The 20,636-nt window shown below is 33.3% G+C and overlaps 1 protein-coding gene across 1 annotated transcript; it reads left to right on the top strand.

Moving 5' to 3' along the window:
• The first annotated feature begins 18,806 nt into the window (after positions 1-18,806).
• LOC127857439 (sex peptide receptor-related protein 2-like) lies at positions 18,807-20,249 on the top strand. The gene has a single exon (XM_052393834.1). It carries the CDS (start codon positions 18,807-18,809, stop codon positions 20,247-20,249), a length of 1,443 nt encoding a protein of 480 aa, XP_052249794.1.
• Positions 20,250-20,636: the final 387 nt, after the last annotated feature.

The following is a 20,636-nucleotide window of genomic DNA, read 5'->3' as shown; positions in this document are numbered from 1 at the left end:
ATGGTCACTGAGCAATAGACACGGTATACAATATTTCATTTAAAATATACGAATGCCATATTAAAACCAACCAAATAAGCGTATCAGACACAATTTTGGAAACTTATATAAATAAATAATATTCAGGAAGCTGTTTGCTTAAATTTAATGTATTATAGAAAGACTTTACCGATTGCTAAAAAATATAAAAAGTGTTGGACGACAATTATACAGCTTTATTCCGAATGTTCGAGTATCATAATTTCATATTCCTGTAAACACACGTTGAAATGATGTCACTAGGAGGTTTAGCATATTAGTTCATACACATGTAAAGTTGTCCATATCACGGTTACATCACAAATTAAACTACAATAAAAGATCATAACACATGGGATGTTTTAACGTTAGTACTAATGCGTAAAAGTCAGTATACACATGTTCAAACTTAGAAGATTGAGCCATGTTTCAAGTACCATGACCGATATAAATAAATGTCACTCTCAACACAGATCGCATATGTTTCGAATACAAAACACATGTATTGAATATATATGTAAAAAACGTGTGTTTTTCGTTAATATGTTTAACGAAATACGCCTGTTTATTCAAGGCTTGTGTTATCTTCAATCCTTAATTGCAACTCTCACTCAATACGTTAATTTAGATGCATTTAGGTGTAAATACACGGATGGAAAAATAACAACTCTTAATGCACGAACTCATATAATTCAATACAAATCTCTTTCTCTGCATAGTCTCCTAATCCATAATAAATATATGTTCATTGATTAAAAAGGTAGTATAGGTGCAAAGAAGTTGAATCACTAGAGCGAAATGCGATTAATTAGACGACGAGCTACTTTAATCAAAAGTGATCGTTATTCAACAACACAATGTACGGCAAAAAGGTGTTTGCATTCTAACAAGCTATTGCATGTTTGTATATCCGTATCGTAATACAAATTAGAGTTGCACTTATGCATTAACCAACGTGTATCAATTTTGTCAGCTGAAGATAACACAATGCGTTAGCTATTTTATTATAAAAACGCGCAAATAGCGTTTTGTAATAACAATAAATATCCTATATTTTAATCGATAGTACAGGTTATCAAACATGCTGACAAAAACAACTAAATCACACCCAATAAATACTGTTTGCGTTGATATTGAATATTTAATGTGCATGTGAGTATACATTTTAACCTAAAATATGTTGCTTTTCCATGATAAAATTTTCTCGAGAAACATAACTAAGAAGGCACGTTAATACATCCATAACGTAATTTCAAAATGTTTTGCCGTCGATGATGCTAAATTATTGACAATGTCCATATGTCTTAATGGTAATGCAATATATATATGTCATTTATAGCTTTAAGTTATGACAAACGATGCCAGTTTTAGTATGCTCAATATTTTCTTGATTTAATTTTAAAAATGTAAAAAATTGTAACAATTTAACAACACATACTTATACTTTGTTTAATCAAATATTCTTACTAATTATGTATAATTAGCATTGACGAATCTTCATTTGAACTAAAGACAACATTCGTATTACTTGATCGACCATAAAATTGTAAACACGACGCAACTAGAATTACTGTTGTATTAACGATTGTACATGTTCACTCCAAACAAGACCACGACCGATATATGAATTCGTAAACAAGAAGTTCTTCAAACGTCCCATTAATAAGGCGAATTTACACACTTCGTATCGCGTCCATGTTTCTGCTACGTCTCAAAAAAGTGTTTAAGTACTCTGCTTTCATGTGTGATCACACTTTATCTGCATCATAATAAGACACAATCGATGCACAATGCCGCCTTTGGTTTATATGATGAATGAACTGTCTATATAATCTCCGAAACGTTTGGATGGTCCTGCAAGAATAATGAAACATTACTAGACTAGCGTTGTTAATTAACATCCATGATGCCGTCGGCGGTGTGAAACAAATAACTCATTTATAACATAATATTAAAAAAAATTGTTTTGTATCTTTATGATGATGCGATAGCTTGTTTATTCGCAGCTGCCTATTCAAATAAGGCTTTTAAAAGAATCCTGAATCTAATGATGATGACTAGATTTCTCTTCGATAGAGTAACTCTATAATATATATTAAACAATAAGAACATAGTATTATGCATACACATGGTAAAAATGTCTTAGCATATCAAACATGTAAAAAAAAACTTCTCGTTCGCGACAAATAAGTCAATGAGTGTGTAGCAAATCGTTTATTTCTGACCATATGCATTTCTAACCAAGCTTGGTTCGGTCGTTGTAATACAGTAGTGAGTCAGTCTGGATTTATTATTGGGTCTTTTTGTAATTGAGAGCAAACAAGCGTTGTCGTTCGTTCGGAACGGTATCTCACTATCGGGTTAACAGGTAAACAAACACAACCAAAACACGTTTTGCAGATCGGATCGCCTAAATCGTATTATTTACTGAGTATTTCAATACAAATTAACGTTTACACTTATATATTCATTGATTGTTATACTAATAATTCTAGTTTGTTAACATTCGTATCTTTATTCTGCCTTGCCATACAATCTCGCGACTCTTAACTTTCATCAGTAAAAGTTTATAAACTCTGATAATAGCCCTCTGCTTATAAAACTGTGCCTGTTGCATAATTCAATTGATACCCAACATTTATTCCGTTGATGTAAAGCTGTTCATTGATTAATAATCAGTATGAATGTTTGTTTGGTTTATAAATAAAATTGATTGATATTCTTCTGTCACTGTCACACTTAACTATCAGACTCTGGAAACATTTGTTTTAGTGCAATTTTTTTGCATTCGATTAGTGTAATTTCTTGATTGTTCGATTAATAAATAATGCTGTTTTGAACTGTTTCTGGTTTACATATTTTCTTTAGAATACTGTGTTTAAGGGTTAGATTGGCCATAGTTTAGTGCTGTTTTGTTTATTTTCAATGTCCACTGACCAAGTTAATTAACAAAGTTCTTCTTAAAATACAACACTCCTTCGAGATAAAAGATTTTGCTGCCCAAAATATAAAGTTGATATATTTAGCAATGGCCTTATTCGTGTTATCGATTTTATATTCTGATTTCAGTTCCAGTCATTTATTATTATAATATTAAGGCATTTGACTGTTCATGATTTAATCATGTGAAATAAAATTGCTTGCACTATTTTTTTGGTAATATTTAGAATAAGTGTATCCTTAATTATTGTTGTTCATATATACAGTGTAACTTTTTTTTAAAATAGATAATTGTTTTCAAAATTGTCTTTTATATTCAAGCATTTTAAGCATTTCCCCCGTTAATTTCAATCCTATCCTAGCTTTTGTTTGTATTGTAAACAGTATAACATAAGAAGTCATTGTTTTTATGACAAACATTTTTTTCAGCAATATCGTTCAAATGATGTATGTACAGCAAACGAAATAGGTGTCTAGATTATGCTCTTAAACTTTTACCTAAACAAACAAAGAAGAAATAGCTTACATGTAGTAGAAATAATTGTGGTAAAAAGGGAAAATTCTCAAAATGAGCAATATCTCTATATCCCACAGTTTTCAGAAAAGTCCGCACAAGCCTCCTAAAATTCAGTTATTGCTTGTTAATTAGTTTTTAAAATGATTGTTACATTGGTAGGTCAAATATGAAAAATATATGTTCTTTTGAAAAGTACATGAAAATAACATGGCTAAAGAAATTAGTGTTAGGCGAAGGAATTGTTATTCACTAGTTTAATCATCAATAGGTTTTAAAACAATATTTAATACTGGTAAAATGTTTGCAGAGAATATTTTGACCAAAAAAATTCCCAATAACCTATATTACCTATATCACCAACTTATATTAAGAAAATAGTAAAAAACCCTAAAGATAGAAACAAACAATATTAATGTTAAACTGTGACATTCCAGTTTTCATACAAAAACGAACTCAGAATTTTTACATATAGGCTGAAAAAATGTTAATGCACTCTTCTTTAATCTAACTAAGGACATATATATCAGACGGCGCCAGTAACATTTGCATCCAAATGATGCTAGGGAGATCATTTGGACGACTCAAAAGTGACACAATTACATAATGCTTGCAATCAACAACCAGAATTATGCATCAATTAAAATCTCTGGGTATCACCAAGTCATATTTAATGTCAGGAAATAATACAAATCAATTCATGAATGATTCAAACATAGTGTGATCAGAGATTACCGTAATTACTCTATGTTTTCGGACACTTATAAATAATTATATTTTTCGTGTGCGAAAACTTAGCTACGAAAAATATTTACAAAATACAGGTGTCCGAAAACTTAGAGTCAAAAATTGAAGTGTCCAAAAATAGCGTCAATTGTATCAGCGACTACAGATAATACCACTCGCTTGTAAAGTACCATGCCGTATAGTATAAATCACAGTCATATATATTAGCACTGCATTTTAAATAATTATAAATGCTTAATTTATTTGACAGAAATTCGGTGTTTGTTCATTTCTGATAGTTGTTGTCTAACACCTTCCATTGTTCGTAAAACGTGCAATAGGGATGCATCACACTTTGAAGCGTTTAGTATTTGTCACAGTTATTTTACTGAGAAGGGGTAGTTCCATTGCGGTAGATAATTGAACTGTTAATTGGCACTACCCCCTGGTGATGGTCATAACGCTTATGCTATCGGGCGAAACCATTGTTTAATACCGGTTTACAAGATTATTCACCCAAGAACGCAAATGTAATGGTCCGTTGCAATCAGACATGCACCTGCCATGTTTTATGATGGTAATCTGGTTGTAAAACCCCATGATCGAAGTGTCATTAGATATCGAAAACAGGACCGAAATTTATTAAAATAGCGCTGTAAAATATAGTTTTCGAAAACTAAGAGACATAAATTAGGGTCGAAAACTCGTGTGTCCGAAAATTCAGAGTCACGAAAAATAATTATTTTTGCTAAAAAGGGGGTGTCCGAAAACTTAGAGTAATTACGGTAAACCGTTTATATTGTATTTAAAATTAGAAGCCCTACAATTCATTGATTTGTAAATAGCATGTCACACGAGTTTAAAATATATAAAGCACAATTAAAGCATATAGAAATTATGTGTCTGGTTCGTTTGTTACGATATGTACTGATGTCTCCCATAATGTCATAACACATAATAACGCATAATATAAATATCCTTTATTCCACAAGTATGGTGTAAAATCTGCATTTTCAGCTTTTATAACATATTGTAATTCAGCATGTTCTAATAACTGTTCTTATGTGCAACATTGTAATGACAAATTCTATACATTCGTATACTCAAACTTAATTTAGTTTGTATGTTAAGGGAAGTTTATTTTGTACAATACTTGAACATTAGAATTGTACAATAATGTATGTAGACACGTGTATTTATGTTCAATACCAATCAAGAAGTTGTACATGAAACGCATTGCATATAAATGCAAAACTAATATATGAACTTCATATTGCTTTATATGCTATGTTTGTATGTAGGTAATATTCTACAGAGAAAACAAAATTTCGCTTACATTAAAACATTTACCTTAATGCTCTTCTTGTTGCAAAATGCTGTAAACCTTTTACCAAATGACAAATTTTAACCGTCCCAAATTTAAAACGGATACAGGAGGCCAATGAAATTGAAATATATGAGGTCATTTGTTGTAACTAGAAACTCTAATCGCGTTGCTTAACAGCTAGCTCAACAGAAAGGCTGTTGGAACTGGAAGTTACCTTATTACTACAATAGAGGATAGTTTTTACAACACTTATTTCACTATTGTACTTATGTCAACATAGTTGACCGTTTAAGTAGGTCTTTAGAAGTATATAATAATATCAAAATAATTTTTACTTGCAGATAAGCATATCCGCCTTCCAAACAAGATGTTTATTTCTTAAAATAACAATTGTCTGCCTCCTATTCATGTTATGATTCATCATGATCTAAAACGGAAAAAATGGTTTCAAGATCTGGAGGGGCTGTACAAATTAACGCTTCTTTTGTATGCTAGTGTAGTGAAATAAGGTAACTTCCAACAGCATTGCTGATTGGCTAGTGACGTAGTTTGAGTGTCTGACTACCACTCTGGAGGTCGCGGGTTCAGTCCCCCGTCGAAGCTCAGAATCGTTCACTTGAATGGCGTCATGGCGAACGATTAAAAAAATGGGCGTTAGCTGTTTAATGGTTTCTGGGTGACCCATGCGGATGCAAGACATGCTGCAGCGGGCGTGTCTGGGCATTGAAACATTAAGATGGGGAAGAGTGTAGTGATTTATGAGCACTTCCAACAGCCTTGCTGTTGGGCTAGCTCTTTAGAGATGCGGTTACAGTGTCTGACTACCACTCACGAGGTCGCAGGTTCAATCTTACGTCGGAGCTCAGGATTGTTCACTTTAATTTAAACATTTGGAGGGGTAGGAGAGGTGTAGTCAAAAAAAGGTCACTCCCAACAGCCTTGTTCTTGAGCTGGCTCTTAAGCGACGCGGTAAGGAGTGTCTGACTACCACTCAGGAGGTCGCGGGTTAAGTTTCCTGTCGAAGCTCAGTATTTTACACTTAAATAGGCGCCGAGGCGAACGATTGAAATAGTGAGTGTGAGCTGTTGATGGTTTCTGGGTGGACCATGCGGATGCAAGACATGCTGTAGCGGGCATGTCTGGGCCTTGAAACATTTAGAAGGGGAAGATTGTAGTGATTAATGGTCACTTATAACAGCCATGCTGTTTGGCTAGCTCTTTAGCGACGCGGTGCTAGTGTTTGACTTCCACCAAGGAGGTAGTGGTTTCAATATTCCGGCGGGAAGAAAGATATTCGATGATGTAAATTCTCATTTTGACAGATTCGTAAGGTCGACATATCGGGTTTGGAACTATACCGTCTAGGAAGTGATCCGCATAAACGTGTGTATAAAACGTTGGAATCTAATTCTTCCGTCTATTTGCTCTTACCCAGTCTTTTTGTATATCAGTCCTTTGGTATTTACATTTTCTTTCAGTAAATTTCTGACTATGCTGGTATAATTGTGTCATTCAAAGATGTAGCAGTAGTACTTTTCCGTTGTAAAAATTGCCAATGGAAGTAGGTTTACCGCCCCGCACCAACGACAACTCTCCCTTAACAAGGAATTACGATCGGTTTGATAAATAAGGTATTGTATTAGTTCGTAATTTAGAAGAAAAGTATGGTATTTATTTAGCGCGAAAATGCACGGTTCTTGCTTATGCACATGTTTACAGTATATGTCTTATATTGAATAAAAAACGTAACGAATAAGAAAATGCACGGGTTTAGGTTTTTGCGGAGAAAAGCATGGCTTTCTAGTTCTGGGATTGTTTTGAGTTGAAAAACAAGGAAGGGTGATAAACCCGCCCTCCCGCCCTATATGAATACTTGTGTGTTAAAATACTCGGTTAAATGACGTTTACCACTAATGTTGCAATGATACAAGTCGCAATATTATTTTCCGTCCAGTTTTTCAGTTCATGTAAGATGGGATCCTTACACGAACCGAGTGTTTTAATGTGGAGATCAATGGATGAATTTTAAGGAAAGTCAAAAGCAGCTAAGTGTTCTCGAATATTTTGTTTCATTCTTTACTTCACATTGTATTAAACAAGATTCTAATTCAATGACATGTGTGTATCATTCTTCAAACTGTCGTCCCGGCGATAATTCTTGTGTATTTTTTATATTTTAGTATGTTTTAATATCCGCCACATTGAAATTGTTCAAAGTGTTATCATGTTTTGTTATTTTATGTAATGAAAGATTTAGGATAATAGTTTATCGTATTTTCTATCTTTTAAGGTGAATTGTCTTATCGTTTCGTTTTTGTGTGACTGATTAGATGTAATTGTCGGATTAATGCAGTTGTTGCAATTTTTTTTGCCCTATTCATATATTTAATTATCAAATACTTATAATTAAACTACACGTTTTGGGGATATGGGTTTGTGGATGTTGCAGTTCTGGTTGTTTATTTGTTCTCGATTGGTGTCCGGGGGTCGTGGGATGCTTTTGTTGTGTATTTATTGTGTTAGTTTCCGTAATGCATGTGACCGTGTGTTATGTACATGGTTAAGAATAATTATACTTAAATGTTTATGATACATTATTGCTTATTATTTGTATATTTCTCTAACACTAGAGGTTTTAGGAGGTTATTAGGGCATCTAGTCACTGTTATTGGACCATGGGTCATCGAAAGTCTCCCTGCCATTAACAGAGAAAAAAAGGAAAGAAAGAAAAGAAAACCGGCGTTAGGGTTGCGTATCCAGCTTGCGGTTAAACCTAAATCATTTATTATTACCGAATTTTGTTTGATGTGTACGCGAGGTCGTGTGCAGTTCTCTTGATTTGTGGTGGTGGATAAATCTTTCAAATATTGCAGCTGTTTTTACCAACACTAATGCTTAAATTTGTGCACTTTTCAAAAATAGGCCTGGTGCGTCCTTTGTGCGGCTTGGGTCTCGGCGGGAGCGAAGTGAGTTGTTCGCGATTGGGCGTCCATTTGCTTGTGCTTTTGAATGGTGTAGTTAAAGTCTGCACTTGTGCGAGTTTGAGTTTATTCTTACTATTTGATATGTATTAATATTATTGCATAAACTCTATCTTTAATGCCCTCTGGCGGGGTGTAGAAACTTGGCAAAAGGAAGGGCTTGAACGGGAGATATCTTGTATTAACAAGGCGATTCACGTACCGTTCAAGTCCGTAATGTGTTTTTGACATCCATAAACTGGTCCAAGCGCGGCTACTTCCCTTAGTGATTTCAATGAAGTTATTATGAACTTGTTAATAACTTCAGCCTTTGACGACTTTCCAAGCATTAACGGGGAACTGAATAAGCACCAGTTTCCTCATGAATGCACTTTTAAAATTATACCTTCCGTACTCTCTTGACGTTTTATTTTATTGACAACGTCAATGAAGTTAAGGTTATTTACTCAACACTTTCAAAAGACTATGCTGTAAATGTAATTGATTAATGTACATTCAACGTTCCTGCTGTATGCTTGAAATACTTCAGTGACAATATGTTGGCAGTATTAATTTTAGAAACTTTAGTAGGAACGAAATAAATAAGAAACATCTATGAAAACAATGACTTATTCTGACGATATAATTATCCGTCACGACCAGTAAATTCCATTGAGGTCGATCTCTTTGCACATTGCAGACATACGGTCGTCAGTAGCATTATTATTTATTAATTTATATACTCGATGGATAGACAATGGGATTTGACGCGCACTATTTTGTTCACAACAACTTGCCGCATAATGCACTATTAATGCATTACGAAAGCATCGAGATGTTATGTAATGGATATCAGTTTATGCAAATGTTCAAACCACGTACAAGTAATATATATGAGATCAATACTTAAACAGAACTTGTATTAATAATAATTATGCCAAATATGTTATACTATACATATTTTAAACATAACCTCGTGTGTGATTCCTTTCTTGCTAAGGTTGTGTTTAATGATACACATGTATATATTAAGATTAATGATAAAAGTTAACTGAATTTATTATTGGGTGCATGAACATGTACTATTTTAAATTCCGTATATTTTGAAAAACATTTTTACAGACGAAAACCCTTGGTGTAGTGACAGCGTGTGCGTTTTATGACAGACAAGTTGTATCCAAAACCCTAATTACTAACAACCTATTCATAAGTTAATGTGATCAAACGTTCTTATAAATCAATTGTATACGGAAGATACGGAAGCAATACTCTTACGTGATAAACACGGAACGATATTTAAATAACTAATATACCATTGAACAACTAAAGCGTTCCTTTTTCTCGTGCACTGAATGCAAAACAAATGATACAATTTACGTGCGCCCCCGATAACTACACCATTAAAAGTGTTTTGTCATTTTTGCAGTTTGATTCACATACATCACTCAATATTATTATCTGTTAAGATTACCTTTGAATTGCAAACGGTTCAAAATGCATGACTCTAATTAAATTGAAATTCAATCTTCGTAAACCATACAGAACGTTCTCGACTAAGAAATGTTTTGTAATCCGTCGACAAAATTCGTTTAATGTACATTTCTAATAATCGAAGAAAAAATCCGTCCTTAATACAATTTTAATTATTTCATAAAAAGGTCGTTCCTTTGACCTTTTACCAAAACATGGCAATCAATGAAAGGTATGCAATAATGTAAATAGTTCATTATGCGTGGATTTACAACTAATCAAGGGAGCTAGAAACGTTGGGGACCGAACTCAATGAAACGAAATAACACTTACGTAATATATGTTGGGGAATGCATTGAAGTGAGTGTTGCTGTCTCAACACCCCTTACATGTGTTGCCATTTTATGTTAACAACTGATTGATTTTGACGAAATAACAGCTACCGTGCCATGTTGCATGTCGGTAGTCGTGAATCCTTTTATATACTGACGGTATGTGTACTTAAAAACAGTGTTTTTATTTGATGTATGTTGTCGACAAAAGTCGTTTATCTTTTTGTCATTGTACAAACTTTATTATTTTGAGAACTATTAACGTTTTTCTGAGAGGTAAATGACAAGGCTAATATTGATGTACCTCATAACAAACTAAATAAATTGCGCTCTGTGATGCTTCGCATCAGCTACTTTCTTGTGCAATATGTATTTAAACGGGACGACAATCGACATAATAAGTTTCTTGCTGAACAATTGTGGTGAAGGGCTACACTAATACAGATCTAAAATGTTGTTTGACTATGCTAGGTAGCAAGCGTGTGTACCATGATCATCATGGATGTGTATGTATGAAGATGTATAATAACAGTAATAATACAGTGAGTTGAAGCGAACTCAGTTTAACTAATCGTTATTGTTTATTATGTTGTTTAAATAAAACCTTTTGAACAACACATTCAGTTTAATTATTGATTGCGTTATCTTGGAAAGCTGATTTAATTTAAATAAATGCAAATAGTTTATCCTTTTTCACTGCGTTTGTAAAGAATCGTTACTTTCCAAAGGCGATCATTACAGATCATAAATACATTGGTTTACTACGCACGGTGATTTATCAGTTAATGTAATGCGTTTATGGTAGTTACTCTGTTTAGGTAACAGTCATATGTTGTTGTATTTTTTTCAAAACATACACACATATTAAAATAAATATGACTATTATCTTGGTGTATTCGTTCATTTGTATGTATCGTCAAAAAGGCGTATACGGTTTAGAAAGCCACGCCATGCAAAACGCTTTAAATCTTGTTTGATAAGTTTACGTAAACGAAGACACTAAACGTATATAATATATATGTTTTTAATGGCTATTTTTAATGAAGTTATACACATTTTGTTGCGTTACAATGTTAACCCAATAAAAGTAAGTATTAGTGTTGAAGTAAAAGGAATAATATTCAATTAACACACCGATCGCTAATTCGTACCAAAAAATAATGTTAGGTTAAACTCACTAAATACTGGGTTTTATAAAATAATCGTAATTATTCAAACACATGCTTTAGCCGACCGACGCCCGTTAAAGTACAGCTTAAAATAAAAGTATGTCTGGGTGCAAAACGGATAACTTCGTAACATCATATTGCTTGACGAATTGTTTACATTAATTTCTCATTTTTCGAAAAAATATTGCACATTATGTTTTTGTCGGCATTGGTCAAATCAAAGCGGGTATGTCACATGTGTTGCGGCAAAAATAACTTTCGTTAAGCAATCAGCAATAATTTGTTACGAGTATAGAATGTCCTAACAACCATTATTATTAAAATAAGTTGTAACGGTTTATTTTTCGAATAATACTGAATTTGGCCTTTGGTAGTAGACTTGTGTTTAATATTGAACACTTATTTAAATAGATGCAATAAAGTGTTATGATAAACATTGTCAATGCTTTGTAATCATTACCCTTGACCGAAATCAAAAGTTAGGATAACCACCGTAAAATAAACAAACACATATATCGCTGTTCATATGTCAACATGTTCGGTTAAATTATTAAAAATAAATAAAACGTATCGTGTTTACTCGCGTTTTTTTATTCTTGAAATGTTCAACATTGTTAAGTTGTCATTAGATGGCCTCGGCACTGGTACGAAAGGGGCACTGGGTCTTACAAAGAATATATGAGTATATCATTATTAAATTGTTCAACTGTATGGGAGAGATATTGCTTTAGTTATCTCGTTACAAGAATGAACTGATTATGTTTGTATGCAGGGAAAACATGTAGTACAGTAATGTAACACTGTGCGCTTAGTGCTGTCAGAAGTAATCCATCAGAAAGCTGATAATAATTACAATGAACTTGATCGTGCCTCAACAATATCATCGATTTATCAAAGCTTCGTTCTGACCAATCATTGCATATACGACCAGTTAAATTGTTCGCACGAACACAGGCCAAATTGCACGCGCAATTATGCTATACATTGTTTGTCTTGGCGTATACAGTGTAAATGATGCATCATATGTTAAAATGCGTTTTGTTTCAAATAACACTGTTATTGATAACTGAACATGCGTTTTACAAAATTATATAATGCTGTTGACGCAAAACGTATGGTATAGTAAACTACTTACTTCATAGGTGGACATGATTATTTAAATTAAATAAATACGCCACAAGATCATATGCTGTTTTATAACATCGCAAGACAATGGTCCTTCAGTCACTTCTTTAAGTAATCGTAAGGTTAACAACGTAGACGGTATTTTGGTCATCGCAGTTATAACACTGCATTGCACACATAGTTGTTAGCTGAGGTCTACGCATGCACCAACATTACACAAACGCTGTATACGGTATTATAGAATATTTCGACATTGTTGTAACAAAGAGAATTAATGATGCACAGCATCTACTAAATATCTAACACGGCATACGCGTTTATACTTTAGTTTAATTGTAACATATTTTAAATTAGTTTCATACGTTTAAAATGAAATAAAGTTGATAATCGTTAGGAAGTTAATTGACATGTGTTTTTTTCAAGAATCTAATTTGATGACCACCACCTGTTGCAAATAATTCACCTTAAAAAAATAAAAAACAGTATTGAACGATAAAAACAAGCTTACGCCTACAGATAAACACGTTCGATTATTAATGTTAAAAAATAATGCTGTGCATACCTCGATCGTTTATTTATAATAGCGCCTTAAGATGTAACATGTTAAAATCTACATGACGAGGGTTAGGGTTAGAGTTAGGGTTATGTAACCCATTGCATGACGAATGTGTTATTTTAAGAAGGACTTTCCCATAAACGTCGTTCACTTTGCAGTATTTTTATACTTTTTAAGGAAGATAACTTAACGTCAAATGAAGCGTACTTGTAATTAAAAGATTAAAAACATTATTTTGTATAATTAATTCCCGCTTCACTATATGTTATGTTTTAACGCTGAATATTTGTTCATAAGTAGTAGATAATCATCATTCAATATCCTTTAAGAATATTGCACAACAGTAGACGTTACAACTACTAAAACTCTATATTTCACTACATGCTTTATTTAAGAAAGCATTGCACAACGTATCCCAATTAAAATCAAAAAGTTTATCATACGTCAAGTTTCCTTCGCAATTGATTTAAATGTGGTGAATTAAAATGCATCGTTTATAGCAATGTACAATACTTGTCCTGCTGAAAAAACCTGACGTATTAGCACCACAGCAACGACTCGATGTTTTATTTCAAGTATTTGTATGTGGAATTAAATGTCAGATGCTTTTTGTTTTATCGCTATTTAACATTTCTAGCTGGTGGTATACTCCGCGTGCAATGGTGACTTTCTATGCAAAGAAGGCATTAAACACTTCATGACTTGAAACATCACATAATATCAACATTATATATTAATTTGTATCTTATAACGAGTGTTATCTGTATGCAGTATACTGGCATTCGCTAATGTAATCATTTTTTACTTTAAAATAGTGTTTATCAGGAATATCAATATGAAATGTATTATTTTTCATTTGAATGATCCACATTCATATTATTGTCATTTTAATAGTCAGTTCAGTTGAGATAAGTAAAGCAAAACTACTCATTTACAAATAAGTGAGTAGAACGCCATACACTATATATAAATTACGATACACTATAAAAGCTATATATATATATATATATATATATATATATATATATATATATATATATATATATATATATATATATATATATATATATATATATATATATAATATATATTTGTGTTGTCATCCGCTTGTCTTGTTCAACCTTCCTTTTCAATTCAGGACATACACACTATTCATCAAACACTTAAACTATACATAAGCACATAGAGGGTCACCACCTATAAGCGATTAATGCAAATAATTACATATCAACTGAAATGTAACAATGTAATACCTCGAAAGCAGGAATTTTTGCCCCGGAGTATATTTTCCCTTAAAATACATAATACATATGATAATATAATATGCATATACATGGATATGCATGAACAACGTCAACTGTTGCAGTTAAAGTAGACACACGTCTTTCAAAGTCCGCTAAGGTACATTTAAGCTTCGTTGCCTTAATGCTCAATATCATTTTCGGACTTCCCATGATCGTTTGTTGAATGGAGTTTTGATCGATTACCGTTTACAAAACTCTGGAAGCATTTGGTTGTCCTGTATTCTATGTTTTTCAAATAGTTAATCTCTTTAAGAGCTGTGATGAATGACCTCGCGGCATACACTCACGTGAAATTAACGCACTCGAAGTTTATGTATTTAGACAATAATCATACGACAAAGCAGGGCCGGGCGTCCATAATCGGCCCGCTGCCGACATAACGGCCCGAGGGCCTTGTGTTGTCGTATTAATTTGTTCCTTCACTAAAATGTATTACTTAATCAGCTTTCTGTACTTTTATTTTCATTCAATTGATAACGCAATTTATGACGTGTCTCATGTTACATAATTACCAACAGCAAACAGAAGCATGTATAGTTAAAGACACACTTATTTCGATGACAACATTAATCCGATGATTAAAATAATAAAATAACAATGATGTGCTATTTCGTTTTCTGTTATTCCATCCGTTCATCTAAATTGATTTTAAATGACACTTTTCAAAAGATCGTATCGAATGCTAATCACTGTAACCAAAAACGCGATTTATGAAATCGAATGACTTGTCGGAGCATAAATGGTATCCCTATCGAAGCTTAAAATTATACATGTCAAACACACAGTACAAAATACGCTTTTTATTCGTTCAATGATAAAACATATTTTAAAATAAACACCCTACACGTCAGAAGTGATGTCCCTTAAATCCAGATTCTAGCTTAAACTGGTGTGTTTTGTTAAGGAAATTACGGCACATGAGATAAGCCTTAAAATTCCTAATCAATTTTATGAAAATACAAGTACAGAAAGCTTGTCAAATAATATATTTAAGTGAAGGAACAAACTAGTATTATATGTAATAAAAACGATAACACATGGCAGAGCTAGGCCAGAAGTCTATAATCGGCCCTATCCGCATAATGGCCCTCGGGCGAATGGCCTTCGGGCTGTAATGTCGACAGCGGGCCGATAATAGACGTCAGGCCCAGCTCGGCCGTTTGTAAAAGTCTAAATATTGACCACTAATTATCAATGGTTTGCATCGAATGTGTCCTTACAAGAATCATGAACGTTGATATAGTAAGAAGAGTATTATGCAATACTCACATGAACAGTTTGTTTTCTTTCCGGAACTTCTCTTTCCTGTATAAAGTCGTCTTGATTGTATAAGCTGCGTAACGTATGCGAATGCGCAGCCTTTTCTGGATCTACCATGGTCGCATATAGTTTTTAACCTAGAATCGCATGAAAAGGGTCATTTTATTAAAAAAACACAATTCGCAACAAAATTCAAGACATGATATTTGCTTATTGATAGTTTTGAATTTAAAAATGAGGTCTTATTATTTATCCAACTACATTCATTTGAAGAATTACTGTAATTACTAAAGTACATAATTCTAAAGTACGCTACGTATAACTAGCACTGTATACGGCTACATTATTATACACAAACGAGTATATAGCCTAAACGTTAACAGTTTCCATCAATTATTGATTGATATAATAGCTTCTTATAAGATGTTTGCGATGGAAATTTATTTAACAAATAAGTCGGCTCCATCGTTCTTGACAATATAATGGAAACCTTCATTGACACACGCAAACCTATTAAGACGGTATAGTTTATGACTCATAATCATCCTCATTATGTTATATTAAAAATTCATGTTATCTCTCATGAATTATTCAATAGTCCGTTAATATATCAGGTATAAAGCTTCGGTATTCAGACGCGGGCCGTTGTTTTGTTTTGTATGACATTTACTCACTTCACATCTGTAAAGGAGAGAGGTGCGGCGCAGATTAACGATACGACTTTTAATTCTACGAACATTGCCTGCTAGAACGTTGAGTAGGAACTGTGATTAAGCATCGAGCTGCGAACACATTTTTAATATCGGTTACTGTCAGGGAGATATGCAAGCTCTCCAATAGAAAAATGCTTGGTGGTAGAGGTTTTCAAGTATTCGGTATAAAAAGAGAATACTTTCTTCATTGGCATCATACGGCCATGGAAGTTTGTCACGGCAAAATAAGCCAATAGTTGTTGGCGCTCTTAACGTTAATCATAATGTGTTGCATAGTTAAATTAAAACAAAGGAGTGAAACATATTTGGTAGGAAGTACATATTAAGTAAGTATATTTGCTTTTGACACATGATATTGTTGACATGATTATACATATGAAATATAGTAAAACGGAAAACGGTTGAAGCATGCAGTTTGATGTGTTATGAAAGTAGAATTGTTGAATGTGCATTCCAATAGAAAAACTTCTATAAGTACGTGAAACACGGAACACACTAATAATATAATAAGACTTATTATACTTTGTACAAGAAACGATTTTTGTTCATTCAATAAATTTGGAACATTACTTATTGCAAAGTTTCAATTTGAAGTGCAAATGGAGATATATGTTTTCTTCTTTCTGTCCTGGTGATAAGAATACCAACAGCGGCAGGTTAGTAATTAATTGGCAATTACTAAACACAGACAGTTATCAAATTTAAAATCACATACTTTTATTCATTATAATCTTACTATTTCGTGTATCAATATAGAGTATAATGTAGAAGTTTGTATCGCGAGGCTGGATACAGATTTTTGTCACCAGTACGTTTGAAACAAAACAAATGCATTAAACGCATATTTGTGTATAATGTATATGTAACTTATCAACACATTTAAATATAAAATTTGGCATCAAATTGTTTTGGATAATAGTTATTATACAACCGTGCAATGCTATATGCTACTGCTGCAGTTGTTATAACATATTCCTGGGTAAACAATATTTACTATTATATGAAACTATACAACTCATAGTAAACTGAACATTGTATGCAATGGGACCAATTGCCTGTCAATTAAACCAATGTTGTTTTCCAACGATACTTCACGATTCGTATTTTGTTTAGATCATGCAAGCATACGCTGATTTATTAAACAAATTCTGGGTAACCAGATTCATCGACTAGCATGCAATTCCTAATCAGTTGGGTAATGTTTGCAACGGCCTTTTAATGCCAGTTTAAATTATATTTAATCCTACGTCTTGATGAATTTTACAGTTGCAGACGTTGCTCACAGTCTACTGGTTATTTGTCATTTCGCTGTTCCAATATCAACGGAAATCCCTTAACAACATGTAAATAGTTTTGATAAAGATGTGTTGATTGTTTTTAAATGACGAAGACATGTGTGTAGAGATTAGGCTATGCCATCTATAATCTACGTTTACTGTTACTAACATAACTTATCCAACAACTTTTTTTGCAAATGCAACAATGACTTGTCATAATTCGTGGTTTTCGTCTTGATAGTCATTTTACGGTGTTTATTTAGTATCAGCGTACTTCAATAAGATCCCCAACTACATTATTAAGAACAAAGTACAGAAACATTTTGCTAAAGAAAATTCCATTCCAGTCTGATTATGTACCGACAATATAATAAATATGCTGAAATTTAATTGATTTTTTTATACGACGGATACAATGTGCGCATTGGAATTTATAGAATATATACTATTTAATGACGAAACGTGTATACTGTTGTATAACCAATCAACACATGAGGACCACTTGCGGTAATAATTATCAAAATATCACCAATAATTGAATGTTTTTTTAAATAAAGTTAATTGCCTTCATTTATACATGTGTCAGCCAGTGACAATTTATCTATCGGTACATACACTTTATAGTTTATATATTACGTGTAAACAATAAAATTAAGCGTTTATACTTCGGTGCAGTAGTAGAATATTAAACATAATACTATTTTCTGCCACAATCTTATTTGTTATTTTGGTGGAATATGGGCGTTCAACGGTATGGTACGGATTGTTGCGATGTATTAATTTGCACTTTTTCTATTTGAGTTACGGTCTACAATAAGCAACGCATTTGGCTTTATTTTATAATGTGTGCACAACGTGTATACCTTTTGCTAAATCCTTTTGCAATATTCGACTCAAAAATGCAATTTTCATATTTGAAATACATTGTGTGTGTCAAAAATTTATGCTGATTTTTTATTTTGAATTGCTGTTGATATTTTTCAGTTGCAATGATGGAGTACAATCAAACTGTCAATGCCTTGAAAAAATTCGTGTTAGGTTATATAGACTCGAAGAATACATCGGGTATTAGCCCACACAACAACGTTACTGGCCAGAACGAAATTGTCGCCAATATGTATGCCTTAGAGATTACACGTTTTGCAGTTCAGAGGATTCTAGTGCCTATTTTGACCGCCATTGGCCTTGTAGGAAATGCGATTAGTATTTGCGTTTTGACTCATAAATCAATGGTATCCTCCACCGACTGTTATTTAACAGCCTTGGCCGTGTTTGATACATTATATATAATTTCCAGCTTCACGTTAAGTCTGCGCCATTATCCCGCTGTTGACGAAACCATTTTATATCAATTATGGTATCCGTTTGGTAAAGCTTTGACAGACGCATGCAGTAACGTGTCCGTGAGTTTAACGGTCACATTTTCGCTGGAACGGCTTGTCGCCGTGTATTACCCTATGAAAGGACGAGTATTGTGTACACCAAAAAGGGCAAAACTGATTGCTTCTCTCGTTTCGGCGTTTGCAATTATGTGTACAGTACCTGAGTTCTTGGAGGTTAAAGTCGTTGCTGTGACTGAGAGGAACACAACCGTGTATACAATAGTAGATACTGAAATGGCGAATACAGTTGCATATAAGCTCGGCTATGTGAATTTTGTAATGTTTATGTTTACGATTATTCCAACAGGTCTTCTATTTACGTGTAACGGCTTACTTTTAAAAACAGTATACCGAGCTACGCGCATTCGTAGATCCATGACACGTATTCCCACAAGACAAAACAACAGAAGACAGAATGAACAAAACCGTATCACCCTCATGCTCGTTGGTGTTGTAGTGGTTTTTCTTATATGTCAATTTCCAAACGCAGGTCTAATGCTATACTGGACTTATATCCGATGTTATTCCTTAAACATGACTACCTATCAACACAATGCTGTGCGAATTGCAGGCAACGTGGTGAATCTGCTAATACTTGTCAATTCATCAATGAATTTCATGTTATACTCAGCAATGAGCACAAAGTTTCGAAGAGTATTTATGCGAACGTTCTGTTACTGTGATCGCAACGGTATAGACAACTTTAGTAAAACTGAACTGAGCTTCTACAAAGGCAAATCGATGCGTGGGTCAGAAATACCATTCAGGTTCCGGTCCCATCGTGCTACAAAAGGAACAAAGGAGGAAGGCGTACAAACATATCAGCATCGAACAAGGAGAAATAATAACACTTGTAATAGATACCACTTAACATACAAAAAAAGAACATTCGTACCGGAGCACAAAGGTTCTTTGTCTATATCAAGTTCTCCAAAAGACTCCTCTCGTAACAACCAATATTCGCCGATTATTTTGAGAAGAGCTAAATGTAAACATAATGGCAACGGAACCAATCGAGCTGTTCGCGTCGAATGCCCATTCTTGGACGCTGACATTTCGGAGGAACAGACGCTCGTTTCGTCCAAAGATGCCACACCGATGACGTATGACGATATGTACACTATTAAGCTAACTGTAAAACGTCATCGTGGTGATTTATGCGATTCGCAGCTATAAAATACAATCAGCGATAAATGTGCTCATATTCATTAATGTTTTGTATTGAACATATCCGATGATAACATGATTTATCTTCCTTTTAAAGTAAAGTCGACATTCCTATTGTGTGAAAAATACAATCTATATGTCATACCTGTAAACCCGTCTTGTGAGTTGTGTAATATATTTATAATTAAGTGTGCATAAGCATAAGATTAATTTAATTTAATTTAACAGAAAACATGGTTTTCGTGTTTATATTTATAAACAATATAAACATTCTGTATCACTGAAAATCTGGATTATTTGTTTATTCTATTTGCATGATCATTGAGCTTCAACTGTACGGTGCCGTATATTACTTGAAAAAGCTCACGCTTATTTGTATTGCAACATACAATCGTT

Source organism: Dreissena polymorpha, chromosome 14, assembly GCF_020536995.1.
Source record: "Dreissena polymorpha isolate Duluth1 chromosome 14, UMN_Dpol_1.0, whole genome shotgun sequence".
Classification (NCBI taxonomy): Eukaryota; Metazoa; Mollusca; class Bivalvia; order Myida; family Dreissenidae; genus Dreissena; species Dreissena polymorpha.
The sequence above is the reverse complement of the archived record's forward strand: the minus strand, read 5'-3'. Positions and strand labels throughout refer to the sequence as shown.

What these genes read in the sequence shown, in the direction of transcription:
- LOC127857439 (XM_052393834.1), top strand. Translation starts at nt 18,807, where the DNA reads ATGTATGCCTTAGAGATTACACGTTTTGCAGTTCAGAGGATTCTAGTG.